Source organism: Neopsephotus bourkii, unplaced genomic scaffold (assembly GCF_033783945.1).
Source record: "Neopsephotus bourkii isolate Nb327-2 ecotype Australia unplaced genomic scaffold, CSIRO-AGI_Nbou_v1 NB_234, whole genome shotgun sequence".
Taxonomy (NCBI): Eukaryota; Metazoa; Chordata; class Aves; order Psittaciformes; family Psittacidae; genus Neopsephotus; species Neopsephotus bourkii.
This window is the reverse complement of record NW_026900744.1, coordinates 14,324,342-14,348,530: the sequence shown is the minus strand read 5'-3', so window position 1 is coordinate 14,348,530 and position 24,189 is coordinate 14,324,342. Positions and strand designations below refer to the sequence as shown.

General features: G+C 39.7%; 1 protein-coding gene across 4 annotated transcripts in view; it reads right to left on the bottom strand.

Moving 5' to 3' along the window:
• Positions 1-24,189, bottom strand: part of NOTCH2 (notch receptor 2) — an 89,883-nt gene that overhangs the window by 29,567 nt on the left and 36,127 nt on the right. For 2 of the 4 annotated variants that reach the window (XR_009724201.1, XM_061345466.1), the window contains exons 6-17: positions 16,173-16,406; positions 15,193-15,348; positions 13,942-14,130; positions 12,642-12,755; positions 11,386-11,499; positions 8,487-8,720; positions 7,855-7,965; positions 5,991-6,183; positions 4,289-4,434; positions 3,663-3,782; positions 3,400-3,552; positions 331-559 (exon numbers count right to left, since the gene is read on the bottom strand). Coding sequence is in view for 2 of the 4 variants with exons in the window: in XM_061345466.1 (XP_061201450.1) it covers positions 331-559; positions 3,400-3,552; positions 3,663-3,782; positions 4,289-4,434; positions 5,991-6,183; positions 7,855-7,965; positions 8,487-8,720; positions 11,386-11,499; positions 12,642-12,755; positions 13,942-14,130; positions 15,193-15,348; positions 16,173-16,406 (1,993 nt within the window). In the remaining 2 variants the exon portion in view is untranslated. Of the gene's footprint in view, positions 1-330; positions 560-3,399; positions 3,553-3,662; positions 3,783-4,288; positions 4,435-5,990; positions 6,184-7,854; positions 7,966-8,486; positions 8,721-9,636; positions 9,953-11,385; positions 11,500-12,641; positions 12,756-13,941; positions 14,131-15,192; positions 15,349-16,172; positions 16,407-24,189 lie in introns of those variants that run through there. The other 2 variants (XR_009724202.1, XM_061345467.1) reach the window with 2 other exon arrangements.

Here is a 24,189-nt window from a genome sequence, read left to right as displayed (position 1 = left end):
GATTTCTCCTCTCCTATACGATAATGATCTTATAAAATTATAAATTATTATGTTTTAATAAGCTAGCATTTGCTACTATCTCAGCATCTGCAAAACACTGTCACATTCCTCCTCTAATGGAATTAAGCTTCTGACTAGTTGTGCAAATTGAAGACCCACTCTGGCAGGCAACTGTGTTTCAGCTGATATCCTGCACAAGGCAAGCAGGTTTTCCTTGCAGGAATCACAAGCATGTCCAAGTGACAAAAGGCAGGAAAACAGATCCTCATCATTACAAACTGCTTCAGAGTAGTACTGACATCATGCAGCAGCACAGTGAAGTTATCTCACCTCTCAGTGCATTCATCAATGTTGTTCTCACAGTTGGTTCCCTCAAACCCAGGCTGACATTTGCATGTGTAGCTGTTGACATAGTGGGTGCATGTGCCTCCATTTCTGCATGGTTCACTGAGACATTCATTGGTATCTGTTTGACATTTATCTCCATGAAATCCAGGTAGGCAGATGCATGAGAAAGAGTTTATCCCATCCACACAAGAAGCTCCATTTTGGCAGGGATCTGAGACAGAAGCATTACAGTAAGTATTAAAATGGGCAACAGTCAAAGGCCAGGCCTAGAGTAGTAGCTTTTAGAAAAGAGTATCACATAGCACAGAGCATGATAGACTACTGACAAAGTTTTCTGAGCCACTTCATGGAAAAGATAATTGCAAAGCATTATCAATGACGAATTCATAAGGTGGTATGGATCAAAGCCAAGCTTCAGGGCCTAAAGGTTTTTCCGCCAGGATCTGCTCAATGCAAACCAACAAAACCACACCAATAGTCTCGCTGTTTAAAATTCAAACTCTGATTTTTTGACAAACATCTACTGATAAAGACAATACAAACAGCACAGCAACTATTTCTTCTTCCTCACCAATTCTTACTCTTAAGAGAACTCAGCCCATTCTCTCTTTTCCAGACACTGCTCAACACATGACAGAACTTGCGTGCTTAATTTTAAGCATGCAAGCAATCCAGTCAAATCAAGCATGTATATTATTTCCCTGTCCATGGCAGGGGGTTGGAACTAGATGATCTTAAGGTCCTTTCCAACCCTAACTGTTCTATGATTCTATGATTAGTATGTACACCAGCACTTACGCATTACTGAGCACTTAGCACTTTTCCCAGTATCAAAGCTTAATTGCAGAAAGGGTGGCAGAAAATTGTCACAAATTCATACACACCTTGGATTCTCCTCACCTCTGCATTTCTTGCCTTTTTTTTTATACCTACCATAAGCTTGCTATTTGTGTATCACCTTTTTTTGATCTAAGCCACTCCCTACTACTGTATTGCTTCTATTCCCATGAGTACCAATCTGCCCAAAATATCCCTACCATTCAGCAGTTTCTTCCCACTTTGCTCCTTTCATTTTTGGACTTAAGACCCACTTTCCTCTGCTGAATATTGCCTCTGAAGCCAGATTCTTTTTCTACTCTTCATTTCCTAGACCAAAAGTCTATGTATGTGAAGGCAGGGAGAGAAACTGGGAAGGGGGAGGAAAAGGGGAAACAGGAACAGTATGAAAAGAAAGGTTACAGAGCAGAGTTTTTTTTATCTTTGACTATCTTTGAGTAATACTAAAATATAAACTCGAAAATGCAAATAGAATCCACCAAAAATCTGCAGTTCAACACAAGTACAAGATCATTCTGCTCACTGGTAAATGAAGGAAACAGATGTGAAAGGTAATTAAATCTCATTTATTGACCGAGAAATATGTTCACATGATATAAATTTGTATTAGACACACCTGCATCCATTTAAAGGTCATCTGACTACTGGAGAGAAAAAGCACATTCAAAGTGAGACCTCTGGCAGCTATAAAATGTTGTGTCTATGGCAGTCAGCCATTTATGACTAAAGTCAAAAGCTGCACGTTAATTTTCTGTGCCACACATTTACTGACAGAAAAAGGAGACTCAAGTATCAACTTTTCAATAAGTTCTTGTTGTTGGAGGGTTTGTTTACTTCACAGATTAAAGACATTTGGCTCAAGCCATGGAAGGTTTTTGTTATGCTAAATGAAATCAGCTGTAGCAGTAATTTGAAATTCTTCTTTAACCTCATGGGTGTGCTGCCTTACAGACAACACAGGATGAATCTCACAGCTCTCAAAACACTTAGGAACAGAGAGAGATTTCCCAGCTGCTCAAGAGGGAAAGATGAATGCTTTAAAAATGTTTTTATCTTCAGACACCCACATAAAAACTAAAAGGACAAGCAATAATTTTGTTGGCTTCAGTAAGTAAGGCTCTGGGTCAATGCACTTCAACATTCTTTGTACTCTACCTGTTTGCACAAAGAGGGGCAATCAAAAGCTCAGATGTTTCAGAAGTTCTTTCAGCAGTGCTGCTTTGGGATCTCCTATGGTAACTTTTGTTAATATTAAGACTTGTTCAGATCCTACTTTACAGCAGTCACACACTTCAGATTTTTTTCAATGCAAAACACAACTCTCTAAATTCATACCTAAAGTCTTTAAGACTCTGGTTTGGTTCTGAGGCATTCTAATAAAAATTAGAGGGTTTAGACTTTTTTTTTTTAGCCAGCTAATTTTAAAATTACACCATTGTGAACTCCTCTGAGGTTTGATAAAGCACTTTTCAAATAGTAAGCAATGAACTTTAAAATACATGACACTTCTCAGGAGACTCTTGGTTTTATCTGATGATTATACAGAATATGCCCAGCAAGAAGTTACTATGTATTTGGTTTCCCTCATAAACAGCAGTGTCAAGGGCAGGAAATTAACATTTGCTTTCCCATAATTTAAACCATTTCAGTACTCATCTGTGTATGGGCTATCCTCCTGCAACTGGTAACTGTTCCGGAACAGAAGGCCTTCCTACTGAGTAATATGCTTTCAAATCAAATAGATAACCAGAAGAGCAACAGGACCCACCCTCTCCAGAATATTAATGTCAGACAGAGGCTTTTCAGGGAAGACTGATATACCCCAGATTCCCACCACACCTCAGTCAAGCTTAATGTTGAAATACAGGTAAGCCCTGAAGTGTTACTTTAACTTGGTGTATTAAAATTTCAGGCAAATGTAATTCTTCATTTAACAGTGCTCCTTATTAAAGTATGTAAACTCTAAGGACCTTTTCAAGTTAAGAATCTGGGAACAACTGCTGTCAGAACACTGTAGCCCATTTCTGATGGATTTTGACTGCCTCAAACATGAAAGTCTTACAAAGCTAAGTTTTGGGTTTTTTTGTTTTGTTTTTTATTTTTTGTAAGAGGTTATTAAAGAACTTTCAGTAATTGTCAAATAGCGGCCAGCAACAGCACAGAAAAATTATTTCTAGGGAAAACTGGAAAACAGGACAATCTGCTGATACTCACTTGAAAGGCAGTCATCAATGTTACTGTCACAGTCTCCTCCAGTGAAGCCTGGCCGACATTCACACAGGTAACTGCCCTGAATATTATGGCACAGAGCATGATTTTTGCAGGGCTTGGAGAGACATTCATCAATATCCACTGTACATCTCTCCCCTGAAACATGGAGAATGCCCAAGTAAGACCCCTCAAAAGGCAATGGTTGGAAGGCTCAATGCCAGTACTGCTTGGTGTTGACGGTACAGTACGTTCCCCACCCACATTACCTTCCCAGCCAGGGGCACATTGGCAGGTGTAGCCTTCAGAGTCAGGAGATTCTTGGCAAATTCCCGAGTTCTCACAAGGATCAGGGGAACAAGGAGCAACCACTACCTGGCAGTTCACACCTGGAGAGCAGCAGGGGAAAACCAGTAAGAGTATGCTGCTAAGAGCTTGCTGCTTCTTGGAAGAATGAATAAAGAGTTGTAACTTTCATGATTATCCTACACAGCAGCGGACAGCATTTCCATATTTGAAGACTCTCAGCAGAAGGAAAAGGGGTTCGGAGCACTCATCATGAACTCAGTGGGTACAAGCAGACAGCAGCCGTGGTAATTTCAAGTTTAATGTCCCCTCAATTCACAGTGCACTTACACATCTCAGTCTAACTTTCTTACAAAAAAATTGAGCTGAGCTGCCACCAGGACAGTTCTTAGTGAATCCAAACAAGGCTTAGATATTAAGATACTAAGTATTCTAGTATCATGTCTACATGAACTGATTGTAATCAAACTTTATGGAACCCTGGCATTTTGCCTTTTGATTCCTATTTTGGTAAAGTTTAATAAAAAGATTAAAATGGTGCAATGAAGTGGAAAGATAAAAGAACACAAACTTCTCTCTGAATTTTCACCTTTGAATCCTTTCCTACAGGTACATCTATATCCATTCAGCAGATCCTCACAGGTTCCTCCATTCTGGCATGGGTTTGATTTACATTCGTTCCCTTCTGTTGAACAATAATCTCCTATCCAGCCTGGGTCGCAGACACACTTGTACCTTTAAAGGCAGAAACAGCAGTAATTTTAGAACATTCTTAAATAACTCCTCTTCCAGTTTCTCCTGCAGATTAGTTTTGGAGAGAAAAGTAGAAGACTTCTCTTTAGGAGTTACGTTTAGATTGCTTACCCAAGCTGTATAGTTTTGGAAACACTGAAAATAAATCCTCCCTTAAAACCACACTTCCCCCCGTTACAGTTTTCACAAAGTGCTCAATCAACCATCAATGTTGCTGCTTTGATAAGAACATCTCAACACATTTAAACAAAGACAGAAGAAAAAAAAGATTACAAAAGTGGAGGGAACAATAGGTTCCAAAGCTAACTAGAGTGCTTTAATACAAAGTAGTGGTTACAAATGAAAACAGCTGGCTGGAAGCAGGACCAATCTTCTCCATCACATTTAAAAATCTGGAGTAGAGAAGTGCTCCACCTATATGACACACAACCAAGGACTTGGTGAGTCACCCTGGACTAGGGACACACAACACACACACTGTCCTCCCTCCCTGTCATGCAAATAAGACATTTTATCTGGAACCAAGTGTAAGGTATACATGGGCATAAATATGAATGCAGAAGAGAGATAGACAAGATGAACCAAAACATTTGTTTTCCAAGCTTATACAGAGGCTGAATTACCAATAAAGGCAGCCTTCCAGCCAGCTCCAGGGAAAGTGCTGAATCCTGCTCTACAGAGCTACCCAGAGTGGTAAATCACTTCCTTGCTCAAGTCCTGACAATACTTTCTAGGACACAGCACACAAGTGGGAGGCATCGCTATTGCAAATACAGTTGAGAAGTTTCACAAACATAAGCCCTACCTCCCCAACCTGTTGACTCCACAGGTCCTGATCTCCCAGACTTATCATTACCAAAAAGAGGCCTGATTCAGGGCTCCTGAAATCAATATTTGGTCTTCCAAGATGTGAAGATTCAGAAGTTAACTACTGCCATCAAAATCACCAGAAAGAGATTTCCCTTCTCTCAGGCATGCAACAATATGACCAAAGTTGACAAAAATCTCAGGCTTGGACAAACAGTTCTAAGTCAAATATCACTCTCTCTCTCACTGTCTAAAGTTGTCTGCCTATTCCTTCATACAGAGTATTTGGGTAGCAAGAACAGCACTAGCCAACAAAATGGTCTCCACGCGTAACATTTTAGAGTTTGATGAAATAGACAGCTGCCACTCCACAAAGATTCAGTTTAGAACTATTTCTTTATTTTAATTGCATTCACTCTACTCACTTGAATTGCCAACCCTCCCTTTAGATGGTGGCAGTTCACCCTGCACTACATGCCCATGCAAAGACAGCGAAGAATACAATACAGGACATAAAGACCTATGTTGAAACAGCACAGACTGCAGCTGGTGACTAAAGGTCTACACCTTACTGCGATGATTTAATGGGCAGTAAATTAGTGTGGATCCTGATCTGAGAAATATTTAGAGAAAAATCAGAAAATTCAAGTCAAGATGGAACGCTGGGTAAAGGAAAAAAATAAAGGGTATAGAAGGCAGCAGGTAAGTTTAACATGATAATAAGTACTTACCCACTAGCAATATGTGTGCAATTGCCATGTACACATGGGTTACTAAGACAGCCATCTGCCTGTGACTGACAATGAGGATGATGGTATCCTTCAGGACATACACACCGAAAGTTATTGACTTCATTTATACATGTTCCACCATTATGACAGGGATTGGATATGCATTCATCAATGTCCACATTACAACGAGGGCCTAGAAAAAAAAAACAACCCAGTACTTATAAGGAGTATTTCTTATAAGAGCATTTGCTTTGCATGTCTGTGAGAACATACAGTCAGACACAATTCTGTAAAGCCATTGCAGCGGGACAGAGCTTGCATGCCTCTGTGCTTTAACTGAAGTCAAGAGAAGCATTTTTTAAAGATGCAGCACTCTTCTGTGCCTGGAAAACAGCACTTACACTCAACAAGTATTTATAAGCCATTCAAGTATCTCAACAGAATTCCACTAAAAATCACTGGTTAATATTGATTAGGAAGGCAGAAATCACTCAACTGTATCATGCTTGAAACAAACCTTGAGTTCCACTTGCCATAGCCCTGCTCTTCTGCTTTGAAAGTACCTACCCTTCGAACAATCAATACTGCCATACTGTCTGCAGTAAATACAGTTCTTGTGGTTTATTGCGCAAAAGGGACTCTAAGAAACACCGTTTCCTGTTTTGCCTGTCTCTGATTACGACTGCAAGATTCTTGAAGTAGTGACCACTACATCTTGTGAGGCTGGAAAGCTAAACAAAGTGAATGTTGTAGTAAGTTGAAAGCATTTTTAACACAAGGAAAGGACAAAGTAACAAGACCCCATGCAAGCCAGCTCTTTAAATACTGGAATATCCCAATTCGTCAGATTACTGAATTCTTTTAACAGCATAACAGTAAGAAGTCCAGCAGAATAACAAATATGTTATGCCAGCAATAGTGAAGACTGAAAGGCAAGAGTGATTAGCATCATGCCTCTTCCTTTTCTGAGGACTAAAGAGCACCACCATGCCAGAGCCAAAGAAGGAAGGAGCTTAAAGTTTAGAAAGACACCAAGAGAAAAGCAAAAGACACATGAAACCTCTTAGTGCTATTTCTAATGCATTTCAGATCAATTCTAATTAGAATCATTCAGTAATAAACAGTAATAAACGTGATGAGAAAACTGTTATAAACAGTACCAACTGCTTTACAGTAATTATTTTATGAGCACATTACCCTACATGGCTCAAAACATAATAAGTCCATTATAAACAGTGCTGAGATGTGCTTTAGTCATCAGAAATAGTCCTGATGTAGACCTACAGTTCTAAGCATGGATACACCAGTGCCTAAAAGCTTCTTTTTTCAGCCCTATTTTTAGTCTATTAGCTAAGTCTTCATAATTGAAAAAGGAAACAGAATAGAGCACACTATGAAACAGAAGCAATGAAAAAAAGAAGGGTATTCATTTGGATACTTCAGAGTGGAGAGCAGCTCATTAGAACACTGACTTAATAATGCTTTGCTTTCACAGAAACAGAAATACTGTTCATGATCAAAGCCCAAGGTACTGTCTAATCAAACACCTCTATATTGTCCACAGTCTCTCTGCCTGTGGAAAGAAAATGTAAATAATAAACCAAAGTCACATGAGTTTATTTGTTATAAAACCAAGAACCATGAATTAGATGAAACTGCCTAACAAGAATGGCATTTCACAGCACAGATCAGACCATTTTTCTGCTTGGTAGAGCTTTCTGTAATGTGAGATGCTGAGGTTCAAGGATTAGAAGGATTTACTAGATAATGAGTCCCTTGCAGTCAGTATGCAAAGAACAGCTTCCTTAGCTACCTGGATAACTACCTTCAAAATGACTCAAAGCTATTGGGTTACTGACTTTACCTGTAAATCCAGGTTTGCAAGCACAATTGTAGCGATTAATGCCATCAATACAGTCCCCGTGAATGCATGGGTTACTTGCACAGTCATCAAAGTTATTTTCACAGTTCACTCCTGGAAAAAAAACCAATCAAAAGTTAGAGAAATAAGAAGGCCAACCCTTACAAGGACAACAACAAAACTATTTCCCAGAAATAGCCAAATTAAGAATTCCATCTGCTTCAAAGTTACACATACATCGGGGCAACTTAAACAGGTGATGATGAAGAAGCATTGCGACACAAAGGAATGTCATCTGAGTCACTGCTTGCTGACTGAATATAACCCTGAACTGTACTAAATGTTTAAATAAAAGAATAAAGCCTTTTGAATACCATGCCTATTTTTCCTGCATGTCTGAATTTTGGGAGTAAAGAGGAAGTAAGTTCTTCCAAGACCAGCTGCAGTACCAGTGAGGTTAGGCAACCCACACAACCACACCAAAATTCAGCAAGGAGAAGTAATGTGAAAATGATACTGTCATACCACAAGCTTATCTGTGTATGCAAATTTAGCACACACCAGAGCACACATAAGAAATAATTAAATGGTTGAATACTGTTAAAATCCAGTATTTTCACATGTGTTTTATGTACCTGAAGTGCCCAGCAAACAGTTGCATTGGTAGCCATTCACCAAATCAATGCAGCGTCCCTGATGGAGGCAAGGATTGCTGTGGCATTCATCTATCTGCTCGCTGCATATGGCACCCATGTAGCCAGGATTGCATATACATGTATATGAATCAATTCCATCTTGACACTCCCCATGGTGGCAAGGATCAGGATCACAGTTGTTGATATTCTCCTCACACAGGAGGCCAGTAAAACCTAATAAGAAATGATGAACAGTAGTAATTAAAAAGTCAACTGGTATGATGCTGCTGTGAAGATAATGCAAATATAGAAAGAATCATATTAAGAATCCGCAAAGTGGCAGACAGCACAAAGGGAAACTGGACATCTCTACTGCTGCCCATTTTCCAGTCCTGGAAAACAATACACTTCCACTGCTCACAGCATTACAGAACAACATCTTGCGTGGAGAATCCTGGCATTGGAAGTGGTTACCTTTAGTTTATTCAGAAAAGTAGCAATGAGAGTAAACATGTAAATCTCCATGAGAAATATTTACTTCCATCAATATAAACTATTTGAAGGCACTCTCCTATCATTATTTCCTCTAGACAATACAAGGAGGGGGGACTTTTTTAGAATGAGAAGTTACTGCAAGGATGCTGCAGAAACCTCCCCAAGGGAACTCCCTTGGCTCATTTCAAAGCTTCTGCAGCTCTCAGAAAGTTTCTTGCCCCTCTCATTGGGAAACCTTTCAATAACTCCAATCAAGCAGCAACTGCAAATTTATGAAAGACTGCATGCAACCTCTTCAGTTAGGAGCAATGAAACAAGCAGCAATCTGGCCTGTTTCATGCTGCTTCAGCTGGGAAACATCCTGAGCAACACAGGAGGACAGTCTATTCACCAGAAGGGATAAAACAATGGTTCAGGAAGCTAAGAACAGCAAACAACTCCCTCAAGAGCCCTATTTTCCATGATGGAGCAGAGCTGTATGAAATGGGGACAATTTAAAATAAGTGGTTTTCGGAGATGATTTTTGGAGCAACTGCTCATGCTGCCTTCCAGCAGCTGAAGATTAGGAAGGTAGAACTTCAAATTTCAGACACCAACTGGAGACTGATACAAACCAAGCTGCAGGGAATTTCAACAGCTGAAGAGTGATTCTCACCTGAGTGTTATAAGTGGATAACAGGCTCCCCATTTTTCATACAGGTTTGTGGTTATTTCTGTGGTCAAACATACCAGGTGACGGCTAACATTTCCAAGTTCTGCGAACGTATGCATGGATGAATGGGTGTGGAGGTAGGTGGGGAGAGGGAAGGGAAGCTAGTTAGAGAGATGGATATAAAAAGATGTTAGGGAAGGAAGAAAACCAAACCGATAAAGAGGACAAACGGGGGGGGTGGGGGGTGGGATATATACAGAGGCAAAAAAAAGAGGAAAGGCCTAAGACAAATCAAGAAAAGAAAAGCCATGATCTATCACTGGGAAGGAGAAGTGGAATAATGCCAGAAGGGAAAGAAAAGACAAAAAGCAAGCAGTAAATAGAGGTATCTGTACAGCATTTGGCCAAACATTTTGCAGTTTTCAATCACTTCGCAGCTGGCGATTACCATTCAGGGAAAACATGTCACTCATAATATAGGATTAATAGAGCAAGAACTCAAACATTATTTTCTAGTAACTGACCTGCCTCAATGATGAATGCCACATTTCAGCCTCAGAGAAGGCTGTCAATATTAAATAATATTTAGCATACATTCATTCAAAAAATTACCTTGCCTCCTATTGTAGCTCAATGTAGCTTAACTTAAAAGATGTATTTCTTGATCTCTTAACTGAATGTCACATGCAGTAATCAAAAGGAGGATTCTAACAACAGTAATTATTCCTCTCCTGATCAGAACTACTGCATTCCTCTACTTCCAACAAATTCACTGTTTCTTCAGGCACTTTGGGGAAGGATAAAAGTTTGTGACGATTCAAAATGAGAAAAACCGCACGTAAGGCTAGCCAACTTAACAGCACATTTCTGGGACAAGGGTAGCTACAGGAATTGTTCAGCCTCTTCCATAATGGAAGAGCTAAAGCCAAGGCATTCTCAATCTGCATCACAAGCAATGCATACAGCACCATTAATTGAAAGCAACAAAAGTTGTTCCTTACTGAGAATTAGAGTATAACAGCTCTGAAGCCTCTTACTTGACCAGATATAAAAATCTAGATAAAATAGATCTATATCACTCCAGAGGTCTGAAGATAAGGAAATCCCATAATTAAACCTGATGTTTCTAAATGTGTAATTAACCAAGCAGTAATGGAATGCAGTGCATTCAAAAAAATTCCGCCTCAGTTCCATGCATAGCTCTGTCCATATTTCTGTATGATGCCTGACAAATCTTTCTAACTGAATTTTGGCAAGCAGCTACCGTGTGGTATTTCTTCCAGTGGACACACTTTTCATTGCATTTCAGTCTTCCACTTTTGCAATAAAATAGCCTGACACAACAGAAATCAGAATACACAGTAGTACTGCTCCAAGTATCTCTTGCTCTTCAACTATATAATCTGACTTGGAAGAAAGAAAGGTAAGCCACAAACAAAAAGCTTCACACTGCTGTTTCTCCACTCATGGATTCCACAGTCAATACAGAAGAAGTTGTCACCTTCTGGGAAGAGAGATGGGGCTGAAAGAGGGAGGCCAGAACTCTCATCAATTGTGAATTTACTGCTGTCACAAGTGAAAGGCTTTCTGTACTTAAAACACTATCCTATGCAGCAAAGGAGCAGACAAAGCTTCACAACAAACAAGCAGTATTTTAGAGAAAGAAAGAATGCTGATGCTTCTTTTACTGTCTCTTTATGTATTTAGATTACACGTGATCTCCAGTACAGGGGCTCTGAACACAAGACTAACCTGTGGCGCACTGGCACTCATAGCCATTGGGATGGTCAATACATTTGGCTCCATTGAGACATGGTGTGCTGGAGCAGTCATCTATATCAATCTGACACACAGCACCACTGAATCCTGAAAGACAGATAAAACATGAAAATCCAGATGTAATTTGAAGTACTTAATCTAAACAGCTGCACAGTCAGAAATTATTTGTTAGCAAATCCTTAAAACCACCCAAATACAAGCTCAGTAAATCTAAACTGCATCATTAAGCACACAGACCACGCCCTGGGTGGATTTGTTCCTCAACCAAACCAACAGCCAAAACAAAGTTTCTATCCTCCAGGTCAAAGGAGCCTCAGCTTGAAAACTGAAATAGCCAAGTCAAACAGAAATAAAGCAGACAGAGGATACATAAGTGCTGTCCACCACTGGACAGTATGCCTGTCTATAAAACCGAGAAGCCACCAATAAAAACTTTCAAATAAACAAAGCAAGTAATTTAAAATGAAACAACAATGCGTAAATCACTAGAACATTCAGACTAGAATTACAGCAGTGAGGAATGTGGTACAATATAGCACTGTATCTTCCAATACACTTCTTGAAACACAAACTATCAACAGGTTATGTCAGGTAATGCCAAACCTTAGGCACTTCAGGAAAAAAAAACAAAACACTCTAGGAATGTTTCTTGAAGGAAGGAACCGAAGGAGGAGCCAGAACATCAGTAGTCAGTAAGAAGGGATGCAGAGCAGGCTTTTGTCAATTATATTCTGAACTCAAGACTTTTTGTAAGCCATCAGGAAAACAAGTGACATTTACCCTACAGCTAACATTTATCCCTGAGATCAGCATTTATCCTTCTTTTCTAAAGTGGAGACCCAATCCACCTCCCTCCTCATTCAAGCAGCAAATTACACCAATAGAAAAATGGGTTCTGCCTAAAAACCTTAAAAAAAGACAAAAAGCACACAGAGGTTCTGATTTTTAAAATGTATTTAGAATTACTCATCTCTATCTCACTGCAATACCCACAATAACAGAAGTTCATGCTGCTGAGTACCCCTCAAGGTGAGACATCCGAGAGTATGTTTCTCAGCACCTACCCAGTTCCTGGCACAATACTACTGCAACCAATACATGTTGCACTCCAACAGATGCTGCACTAAGAAAACAGAATATTGCAAGAAACACATGACCTGCAATCCCTCAGTGGTTATCTATGTAGTGGTAAGGTGAAGCAGGAAAAGCTTCCAGAAATAAGTACTTACCAGGAGGACAGACACAGAGGAAGCGATTGACTTTATCAAGACACTCTCCATTGTTCACACAGGGATTACTCAGACACTCGTCAATATCTTCTTCACAGTGAACACCTTTAAAACCTGTTTTAAAAAAAAAGGTAAGAAGAGGTGACTGAAGGCCTTAGAAGTGACTGAAGGCCTTGGAAGTGTGACTGCCTCTTATACCAGTGCTGAAAGTCAAAGCTTAGATTCATGGCAAGTCTGCAGTATGGACAGAACCTATGAGGTAAGAATATACACCGAAGGTTAGAAAGGGACGTTGAATGTGTATTTTTCACTGTTGCTAAACATGCTAACTTAACCAGTAGTAACAGAAGTTTGTGCTGAATTCACATCTAGTATGTTCTTCCACTTGATGAGAAGGGGTTATGTTTGAACACTTTAGAAGATATCAGTATATTTGGGTATACACCAACATAAGGTAAAATGTAAAGAAACAAACACAGCAGATAATTTTAGCTTAAAACCTCTTAGCAACTGACAGAGTAAAATGAAAGCATTAAGAAGGGTGAAATACTTGGGACTAGAGTTCTACCTTTCAAAATAAGATTACATACTAATAAAAACTCATTCTAATTTTCATTATATAAGCTGATCACCTGCAGGGGTCACAATTATTTCATTATATTTTGTAAGACTTGCACCTTTTTCTTTTTTTACCACTTTCTATCAGAAAGCAAAATAGCAGACTACATATATCATTGGTATGCTGGACGTGTACATTTTACAAGCATGATTTCAATCAAGTAATGTTCTTCACAGTTATTTCTTCAGGTCAATAGGAGCTTGCACCATTTGGGGTATTTTAAGCAGAGAAAAATCCCAAACACTATCATCCAGAATCACTACCTATGTATCTCTCAAAACACAGGCACTCAATCACTACCTATGTATCTCTCAAAACACAGGCACTCTTTTAAAAGTTTGCACCTGCTTTGCTTTCACAAACATAAGTTTCTGCACATGCACTTTACCAGGTATAGTAACAGGTATGTTCACATATACTCCAGAGCTCAGAATGCTAACTTACTTTGCTGATGTAGAGATTAGTTTCTTTCTCAGTCCTCTAATTGCTTTCTCCCTCCCCCACACAAACGCCAAATCCTGGCTGGTGCTGCCACAGCAGGCTCTCTCTCACCATTTCATTTAGCCTTACCCCTTTGCAATTTTGCGTTCCACCTCAGCAGAGCTGGCAACCCTCCCTGTGCTCAGCCTTCTGATTCCTTCCTCTGCTGCAAACCCCATCTTTGTCAGAAACTCCCATTACCTGGCATACAGAGACACGTGAATCCCCCGATTTTATCCAGGCAGGTGGCATCATTTTGGCATGGATTTGAATGACATTCATTGATGTCCATTTCACAGCGAGGTCCCGTGTAGCCCTTCAAACATTCACAGTGGAAAGAGCCTTCTGTGTTTACACATTTCCCAGCATGTTCACATGGATTGCTATTTGCTGCAAGAAAAATATATACATGTGTGGGTCAAAACCTCTCCTTGAAGCAGGAAAGCCACAGCATTCTTTATTCGTGGTCTTTTCCAGCAGTCATTCCTTTCTGGCAAGTAATACTGGGGAAAGACTGTTCATCCTTTTTGAGAAAGGCTATTGTGATTGAAGAAAACATGTAGCAGTTACTTGCCTGTCAGAGGTAAAAAGAAAGATTACTGTCATTATCTATGGACCAAAGAAGCAACTCCAGTCTGTATTACTAATGACAGTTCTGAAGAGGAGAGTATCAACTAGCAGGGATTAGAGAATGAATGTTGCTTTCAAGGCCTTATCTAGATCATCTTTTACTTCACTCCTAAGGCTGACAAAATGCCACTACAGCCACAAAACAACCTAGCTAGCTCTTCCTGTGCTGTCCAAGGCACGCTGAGGAATGAAATTCAAAGTGCTTCTTTCCAACACTGGTCAGGCATTACCTTCATGCATCTAGAAGCATGAAGTAGCACTCACAAACCTATAAGTAAGTCTGTGGGATTCCAGCTAATCCCCCAAAACAGCGCAACAGCAGGATATCTTTAAAAGCCCACATGGTCACCAGTCTTGGAAGGCATTCAAAAGATCCAGCCATATTCTGGCTGTCAAACAGCCTCTGATATATTTCTACTGAGGCAGGAGCTGCGACAACTCCCACACAAATTGTGGTAATTTCATTGTACACTGCGGTTCTAAGGGTCAGGTTATCACATCTGTTTTCATGCACTCCTTGCACAATGCTAAGGCCCTTTTGCACAATTAATAATGGTTAAGCATCTCGCTGCTTTTCATACTCCAGAGGCTAACAGTTCAAACATGGACAGCTATCCTGTCTCAGCCCTTTGCCCCAAGCCTCAAACAAGATTTAAAACTCGTCTAAAACCACTGAAATGAAAGAAGGAGAGCAGGAAAAGGAGTCACACTTTAAGTTGAGAAGCTATGACAAAATTCATATTCTTGCTCTTTTTTTTAGTTCATAAAGCAAATAATCCAATTCCCGGTTAATGTACTCACTAATAGCAAATAGAAACTCACCCATTGCACATTCATCCACATCCTCAGTGCAGTCTGCTCCCTTATGGCCTTGAGGACACGTGCAGATGTAGTGTCCATTCACAGGATTGGTATCACACAGAGCACCCTTCTGGCATGGATTGCTAACACATGCATCATCCAAGTGGCACAGAAGACCTGGAGAAGCAACCGAAGAGTTTACCAAAAAAAGTGGGATATAGCAGTCAGACTATGCTACACAACGAAATCCTCTGTCCTGATATATTAAATAGAGACTTCCACAGTGAGAAGCTTAAGCAATATTTAACAGGCTTCAACCTATAGACTACCACGGAGATTTCACCACACACTTAAAAACTCCTTACATTTAAATGTAGATTCTATGCCTTCAGAGATGACTACAGTACTTCTGGAGCAGTACAATGGCTTACCAAAATATTCTCCTTGGAGCAGTTAACTATCTCTTTTCTCTAACAAGCATGATGACTTTTCTGACAGATGAAGACACGGTTGCACATGAAGCTCACATTCTTAACTCAGATATCTTGATCACTTGCATTTCCAGGTAGTAGTACTTAGGAGACCCTCATATTTTCACCTACCCTACAATAGCAATTTTTTCCCTATACCCTATCCTCACTCACACAGAATAAATTTACCTTCTAAACTTTTAACTGCAATTATCCTAAGTGGCAGAGAGAAAGTCACCCTCGTGCGTAACTTTTCAGACAAATGCAGGTTCTGCTAAGGGCTACAAAGAGATCTGCTTTCCTTGCAATCTAAACTGTAAGAAGTTTGTCTTCCAGTCTAATACAAACACTTCTTTGTCCCATGCTACAGGGGTTTAAAAGGTCTTTGCTCATGCATAGCATATGTTTCCTTTTGTTCTTCCTGGTTTGGTCACAAAGTGTGTAAAATAAACATACCACTTAAGCAAATGCATAAACTTCAGGAAGTATCTTCTATTAAGTGTCAGACCTATGCAAGTTTTCTGTCCTTACCGGCCTTTCCTTCTGGACAAATGCATGAAAAAGAAGCCACTCGATCAATGCAAGTAGATCCATTAGCACAGGAAGCAGTGAAGCAGTCATCAATATTCTTACTGCAGTCATCCCCACTCCAACCATTGACACAGACACAGGCATAGCCTCCGTTGTGGTTGGTGCAGGTACCTCCATTCTGACAAGCGTTGGGCTGGAGCTGACATTCATCAACATCTTCAGTGCAAAACTGGCCTGACACACAGGAAGAAACAAGTTCAACAGAAGTTCAAACACTCAAAATGTTCTCTTACAGAAAACATACCCAAAGGAAACACTGTAATCCAACCCTATTGACACCTTATTTCTAGGACATCCAAGCTTGCAACTTCCAACAACAGTGTTATCAAATTACACAAAGACAATAAGCATTCTTAAATGACACCAAAGTAGGAGGTAAACTACAAGTAACTCTAAAAGGCACAATGTGAGAGCCAGCAGGTAGCCTGTAGTATGTGAAAATGCACCTGTGAGGATGTAAGAAAGAATAAAGGCTGCCTGCAACACAGCCCAAGGGATTATGAAAAGAGAAGATGGCCTCACAAGAAAATCTTGGCCAAAGCAGTGTCAACAGGCCAGCAGCAAAGAAACTCTTGTCAGAACTTAATTATTTTCTCTGTAATTATGCAATGAAGATTAATTGATAGGGAAGCACAGAATTCTTGAGACTCTTCTACCTAAAATACTCCTTTACCTTCCCCCAGGTATTTCCACAGACAATGCCAAATATTTTGGGTTTCCTTGGTTGTTCTTTTGGGGATTTATTTGGTTGTTTGTTTATTGGGTTTTTTTCAGAGACAAAATAAATATTCTAATAAACACTTTAAAGATACTGGAGAGAAGAAAACAAATGTACAGTGTTTCAGAGAGTTTTAAGAAATAAGACCACTGGACCACTAACTATGCAACCAGTTTCATGGGATAGCAAATTTCACAGTCACCTCTATGTGAAGCTCTGCAATTCATGTTTACTAAGTATTTATTCAAATCCATCTTGCTTTGACATCTAGATCTGGAGAATTTACCACTTGCAGCACTTTTTTAACACTTATTCATCTTCCCAATGAAAGTTACATGGTTAATGCTGATTTTTTTTAGTGTAAGTTTGAAGTAATTCATTATTTTGAGTTTCTTGAGCAGAAAAAGAAAACCTAATGGCTAAGCACTGGGTAATTTCTTCCCAGGCTGTCCACAATTTTCTCTGCAATAAACTATTTCTCTCCTTTCTGTTTCATTAAGAACTCTCCAGCACTGAAGCTTGAGAGTGTGCTTTTTTTTAACACTTCCTTATAACTTACTTTTACCACCCTTCCTAAAATGTTGATATGATGCACATAGCAGCAAAAAAAATCTTTATCAGAGAATAAGATTAGATTTGTTTGATGTGATCATTTGTTTTTCCACTCTCTCTGACACCATTAGATCCCTCACTAGCTTGCAGCAGCTTTCCATTATTTGAGTGAAGACTCTCAAGTCACTGTTCTGCTACTATCAAGATCCTCCCATTTGTCACCTCCAGCTACTCTATCAGCTGCACGCTTACATTTACCTGGAATTCCCCCATATTCCAAGAGTAAGAAATTCAAGAACAGGTCACAGATCTTCCCTCTCAGCATGCCTGGGATCCAGTTTATTTAGGTTTGCCAATTCAAAACCACTTATTAGATACTGCTTAAGAGTCACCTTGTTTATTAATGGCCCAGGAATTCTTATGCAAAAGCGCACACCCATTCTCCTCCCATTCACAGAACTGAAACAATTATTTTTGGCAAGAAGGCAAGAATGCAAAAAGCCTTCACCATCTCCATCTACTATATTCAAATCATGATCCCTTTTGTTTCCAAAGTACTTAAATAAATTGTAGCGTTCAGTCCTGAGAGCCCTGGATTCTTTTCCCTTAGTAGCAAAGAAATAAAATTATTAAGAAAAAGAAAAAAGTTGCACAACTTTGTTCTGTGCATGTGCCCCTTCCTCCGGTCAGACTACTTCAAAACAAGGATTGTGTCACTTGAAAAAACAGTAACATTTTTAGTAATAACGACAATAGAGTTTTCAGAATTAACTTTCACTTCCCAGTTTACTTTGTAAAACAGTTGGGGGGGAAATCTAACACTTCATACTGTTATCTGCAAAACACAGCACCCTTCATTATGACAAAATAAATGCATGCATTTGTCATAATAGAATAATTTCTTCATTAGCTTTCAATATTAGCTTATCAGTAGCCAAACTGGAAAAAGAAAGTTATCACAAACTGGTTCCTAGCAACTGTGCATATCTCAATATAACTGACTTCCTTTTGAACAAAATTACCAAGATGTTATTTGCTTATTATAAAAGCGATTTTCCTTCATTTCTTGGAGATGGCCCAACTCAGATCAAAGAACATAGACAGAGAGTATGCACAATCATTTTGCAGAAGCATTCTTACAGCATCTACATCCTCCTTTTGATTGCAGCCAATTTCAACTCTATCACTAAAGTGTGGAAGGTTTTCAATGCTGAAGTTGCCACATTACTCCGGATTGTTATGTCTCTCTCAAAAACACTTGCCTTGCGACTGGATGAATAGAACTGCTGAAATTTGGGGCCTACAAGAATAACAGACAGGGACTGTAGTGATAGGACAAGGGGTAATGGGTTTAAACTTAAACAGCAGAAGTTCAGTTTAGGTATAAGGAAGAAGTTCTCTACTGTGAGGCTGGTGAAGAACCGGAACAGGTTACCCTGAGAAGTGGTAAATAGCCTATCCCTGGCAACGTTCAAGGCCAGGTTGGACAGAGCCTTGGGTGGCATAGCTTAAGTGTGAGGTGTCCCTGACCATGGCAGGGGATCGGTAAGTAGATGACCTTAGGATCCTTTCCAACCCAACCATTCTGTGACTCTGCAAATATAATATTCTGTGGAATTTGTTTTGGTGGGCTGGTGGAGGGTGTGCCCATGTTTTGTGGTGGGTTTTATTTTTATTTTTTTATGCAAAGATAAGAAAAAGAACCCCTCATACAACCCCCCCTGTGCTTGGTTTTAACTTCCCATTTCAAGTGTCATTCGTAACATCAACAGATAGGATTTTGAAATATTTTTTCTTCCTAGCACTTATTCCCCCCTGCCAGAAAAGGCCTTTTCCAATAACATCACTGACATCCTTGCAGTAACCCCACGTCCTAGGCTATTCCATATTTCCACACCCTAAACTAAAACAAACTTTTAAAAGGTATGTCAGTGTCTCCAATGGAGGAGAAAAAAAGCAGAGCTTAAACTTCTTTGAGCAATTCAACTGTATTTCAAGACCACACCACTTGTGAGCTCCTCAAATTTGATTTTCACTTAGCTTCTCCACTTACTCTTTTTGCAGCTACCAGATCACAGTCTCATATATATATATATTTAATTACGAATATGAATCAAACAGAGCTCCCTCTTAATGAAGTATGTGTTAAAACCAAAGGAAATTCAAATCAACATGAGGGGTGCAAATCAACTACTAACTATTGTATTTTACTACTGAATATTTTAATGAAAAATCTTGTTATTTCTTGAACCTGTAACTGAAACCCAGACTCAACTTCTGGGCAAAAATATACAAATCAAAAACAGCATAAGGCAAACATTGTCAGATTGATATGCTCCAAGTTCTCAGTCTCATCACTACCAGGCAATGTAAGTGCAATAGCTTCGAAGGGATTTTGGAACTATGCCTTAAAATACTATAAATTCCAGTAAGAAGTCCAAGGCATTTCTTCACCAGAGCTGGTGAATAGGCTGAAAATGCTTGGGCCCTTATTGCATTCTGTAGACCAAAGACTTCCAAAGAGAGAAATAAAGGTTCCTACATGAGGTTGTCTGATTGCTTATTTGGTGGTTTTGAATCTCTAGGTGCTAACAGTATGGAATTAACTGTCCATATTGCAATTCGTCTACCAGAGTTTTGCAAGGGTTTTTTTGTTTGGGATTTTTTGTTGATTGGTTGGTCAGGGTTGTTTGCTGTTTGGTTTGGTGTTTGTGTGCACCCACCCCTCCCCATCACATTGTGTCCCACCCTTCCCCCCGCCAAAACCAGTATACACATTTATAAATGGCTTTAAAGAATGCCTTCCCCCAGAGCATCATCATCACTTAATTCTTAGTAGAATCGGAGGATGGCCACCTCTCATTCTCTAGAAAGTGCTGATCTGCCTTCAGCAGAGACTTCAACTCCTTGTGCAAATGACAGAAATAGATTAATATTTTGGGCAGGTGCTGCCAAGAGAAGACTTGACATTTCTGTTGTTAGTGGCCTAGGTCTTCAAGGTAGTGTCTGTCCCGAGAGCTTCCTGAATGATTTTTTCACAGCAGAGACAGAAGTTCCTTTCAGTGTCAGACATAAATGAGGATTTAAAACTTCTCACTGAATATTCTGCACAAGACTCTTCTCTGCAATATCAGATACAAATCAAATGAAACAGAAGATTACTGAAACATTTTACTTAAGGGATGTTGGTTTACTTAATTGTAACTGAACCAAGTATATTTATTTGTAGCCATGTACTTGGTAAGCTTGTTTTCTGCTCATAAAGAATTTTAGGAAGAATCAAGTCTTTCATTCACAGAACTGAAATTCAACTTCCAAGTGCAAACTCCATTATGAATTGTACAGTGTAATACACATCTCCAGAACCCCAGTCCTTTTGAATGCCACAAACTTCTCCAGCTAAGCATTAATTCATTTAGCTGCAAGATTCTGTAGTTATTTCTTGTGCTCTTGCTAGTTTCAATTAAATTGCTGAAACATAGTAAATATAGGGTCAGCTAGTGAAACCAAGCACAAATACACTATCTATACAGTATTTTAATGGAAATGGAGAAACATACAAAAAGACAAAAAAAAAAAGGAAACACAGACTAAGACGCTAATAAAAGCCTAACCTGACCTTGATATTTGCAGAGCCTGGGAAATAAGCAAAATGCCGACTCAGGTTCTAAATGACCTTGTACAAAGTAAACAGCTAGTCCATGTGGTATTTCAAAATTGAAAACTAGAAGTAGAAAAGGGGAACAGACTTTGACTCTTAGCACTTTTTGCCCACTTTGAAACTAAGTTACTTCCTGCATATTTCCCCTCAAAAAAAAAAGCTATTTGGAGTAAGACAGACATGTTTGCTGCTTTGATTGCTCCCATTTTCAGACCAGCAGGAACTGGACAGGAACTCCAGGAGCTTCTCTTTAGGCAGACACAGGATGCAGTGGTTCAAGGGAAGTGGTGGAATCACCCTGGAAGTGTTAAAAAAACTATACAGATAAGTACCTGAGCGATATGGTTTAGTGGTGCTCTTGGCAGTCCTGGGGTAATGGTTGGACTTGATGATCTTTGAGGTCTTTTCCCACCCAGTTAATTCTATGATTCTATGACTGTAAGGCCCCTCAAATAGTTATACTGGATTTCATTGATGAGAAACAGCCAGCCCCTTCTCCTACATGTCTTTATGTTAAAAAGAAAATAAAATCTGATTTATAAAGATAAGGCAAATAGCACATAAAATGAGTAGAATCCTATATTGAAAACATAGAGCATTAGCTTGAGCAAAAAAGAAACCAGAACAGTCACCCTGGGAAGCAGCAGACACCTCCAAAAGCTGACCCTGCTGAACCATAGAAGCTTTGCATAAAGCCCAATTCCAACTGCACTGATCCTGCAGCTGAACACAAGACCTTCAGTCAGTTCAGAGATCTTCCATCTTTAGCAGAACAGCCTTTCCATAAAGGAGAAAGTTTTCCTGGCCTCTTAACAACTCTCAGGCAGGAAAGACTGCTGAGGCACAGCTGGAGTACCAGAGACTAAAGTCTCTGAGAGATCTCCCACTAAGTTTAAGCACTGAAAACATTTCATAGAATCATAGAATAGTTAGGGTTGGAAAGGTCCTTAAGATCATCTACTTTCAACCCCCCTGCCACAGCCTCACACTAAACCATATCACCCAGGCTTCTTCCAACCTGGCCTTGAACACTGCCAGGGATGGAACATTCACAACCTCCCTGGGCAGCCCATTCCAGTGCCTCACCAACCTAACAGGAAAGAATTTCCTCCTTATATCCAATCTAAACTTCCGCTGTTTAAGTTTTAACCCATTACCTCTTGTCCTATCACTACAGTCCCTAATGAAGAGTCCATCCCCAGCATCCCTATATGCCCCCTTCAGATACTGGAAGGCTGCTATGAGGTCTCCATGCAGACTTCTCTTCTCCAGACTGAACAGCCCCAACTTTCTCAGCCTATTTTCATACGGGAGAAGCTCCAGACCCCGATCATTCTCATGGCCCTCCTCTGGACTTGTTCCAACAGTTCTATGTCCTTTTTATGTTGAGGACACCAACAGGACAAAGGATGCAAATACCTTCCTGTGCCTTGAAAAATAATTGGTTCCTTGAAAACTGAGCTGGGCAGAGAAAGCAATGTCTTTTTTCTCAAAACTGCAACAGCACTGGGCTCGGACTGAACTGGAAGTGAGAGTACCTTAGAAGATTAGTGATGCTGAACAGGAAAGATATTCCAGTGAGAATCACAAACTGGTCCTAAAGGTCTTAGAAGACTCACTGTAAGAGGAGAATCAGGTTACCAGAAGTTCTTATGCTTTCATTCTCTCAGTACCTCACCAGAAGTTTGCCATTTATCCCATGCTAGTGGCTGGAGTACACAGGGAAGAGCTCACCAGCTCTCTTGAAAGGGCTATCTGGGAATCTATAAACCAGATCTAGACAAACACTCTCCAAAAGACTTATTTCACAAAGTATTCCAAAGACTATTTTATGTTTTTTCTTTAATAACACCAGTAGAGCTGTAGAAAGCATGGCTCATTAGAACTGTTTACATTTCTTCCTCCAAGTTTCAAAGGACTACTAGGTGAGAAGGTGAATGGCATCTTATCAAATCTCAGGAACAGACTAAGAGATAAGAAATGGTATTTGTACAAATGAACAAACCTACTTGTGGCAGAAGGTTAGCAATGACACACTGTAAAGGGCCATGCAGTTTCTTCCCCTCTCTAACCACCCATGTGTATATTCAGACTGCATCTGACTGGGGAAAGACATTTCTCTGTCCAGTTCTTTCTTATAACATAAGGAAAACATCTGCATTGACAGCATAACCCAACGCATCTTGGTCAGTCAGGTCAAAGCTCTATTTCCTCAAGCTACTGTGTGAGCCTCCTCAGCAAATGGAAAAGGAAAAATTGCATGGAACTATATGTCCTTCTAGTAAAATGGTGGTTACAAAAACTACGTTAGCTCCCATGGGTTTGAATTGCGTACATGTAAAAGCATTCAATACATACAGGCACCAAAACAATGGCCTGGAAGGAGATGAACAGTAGGCAGTGATATCTTTAACAAAAGAATACTTATATTACTCAAGGGAAAGCCAGGGAATTACAAACTCATGCAACCAAGCAAGGTGGCTGGGTAGTGCAACAGCAGGCAAGGCTTGATGCACAAACACCAAGTAAAATACAAAAGCAGACTTGTTGCAAAAGGTTTAGGTTAGGCACTCCTTGAGGAAACACTTCAGCTTCCCTGGAAGAGTTCAGTGGGGACCTCGGCTCAATCACAGCTTTAATCAACAAAATACACATTGCTGACAAGACATTTGTCTACAAGAAAGAATAATGCAAACAGTTGTTGTGCAATAGGTGTGCCATAGCGTCAGTCTAGAATACATTTTGCAGTATTGAAGCCACCACATTTGAATAGACACTGAAAAGCGGTAGAGTTCAGAGTCCTACAGACTGATGGAGAGAAGAATTTTCTAAGAGACTTACAAAGCCGTTGTACCCACAAAGGGAGAAAGATGATAAAAAGTATAATACAACAGTTAATTGCAGGGAAGATATAGGAAGAAACAGATATTACAAGCACATACACAAAAGAAAATATTTGATCATTTACATAATTTGATTTAATCGACATAAGGTATCTCAAAGCAAAGAAATTTAAACTTATCTGA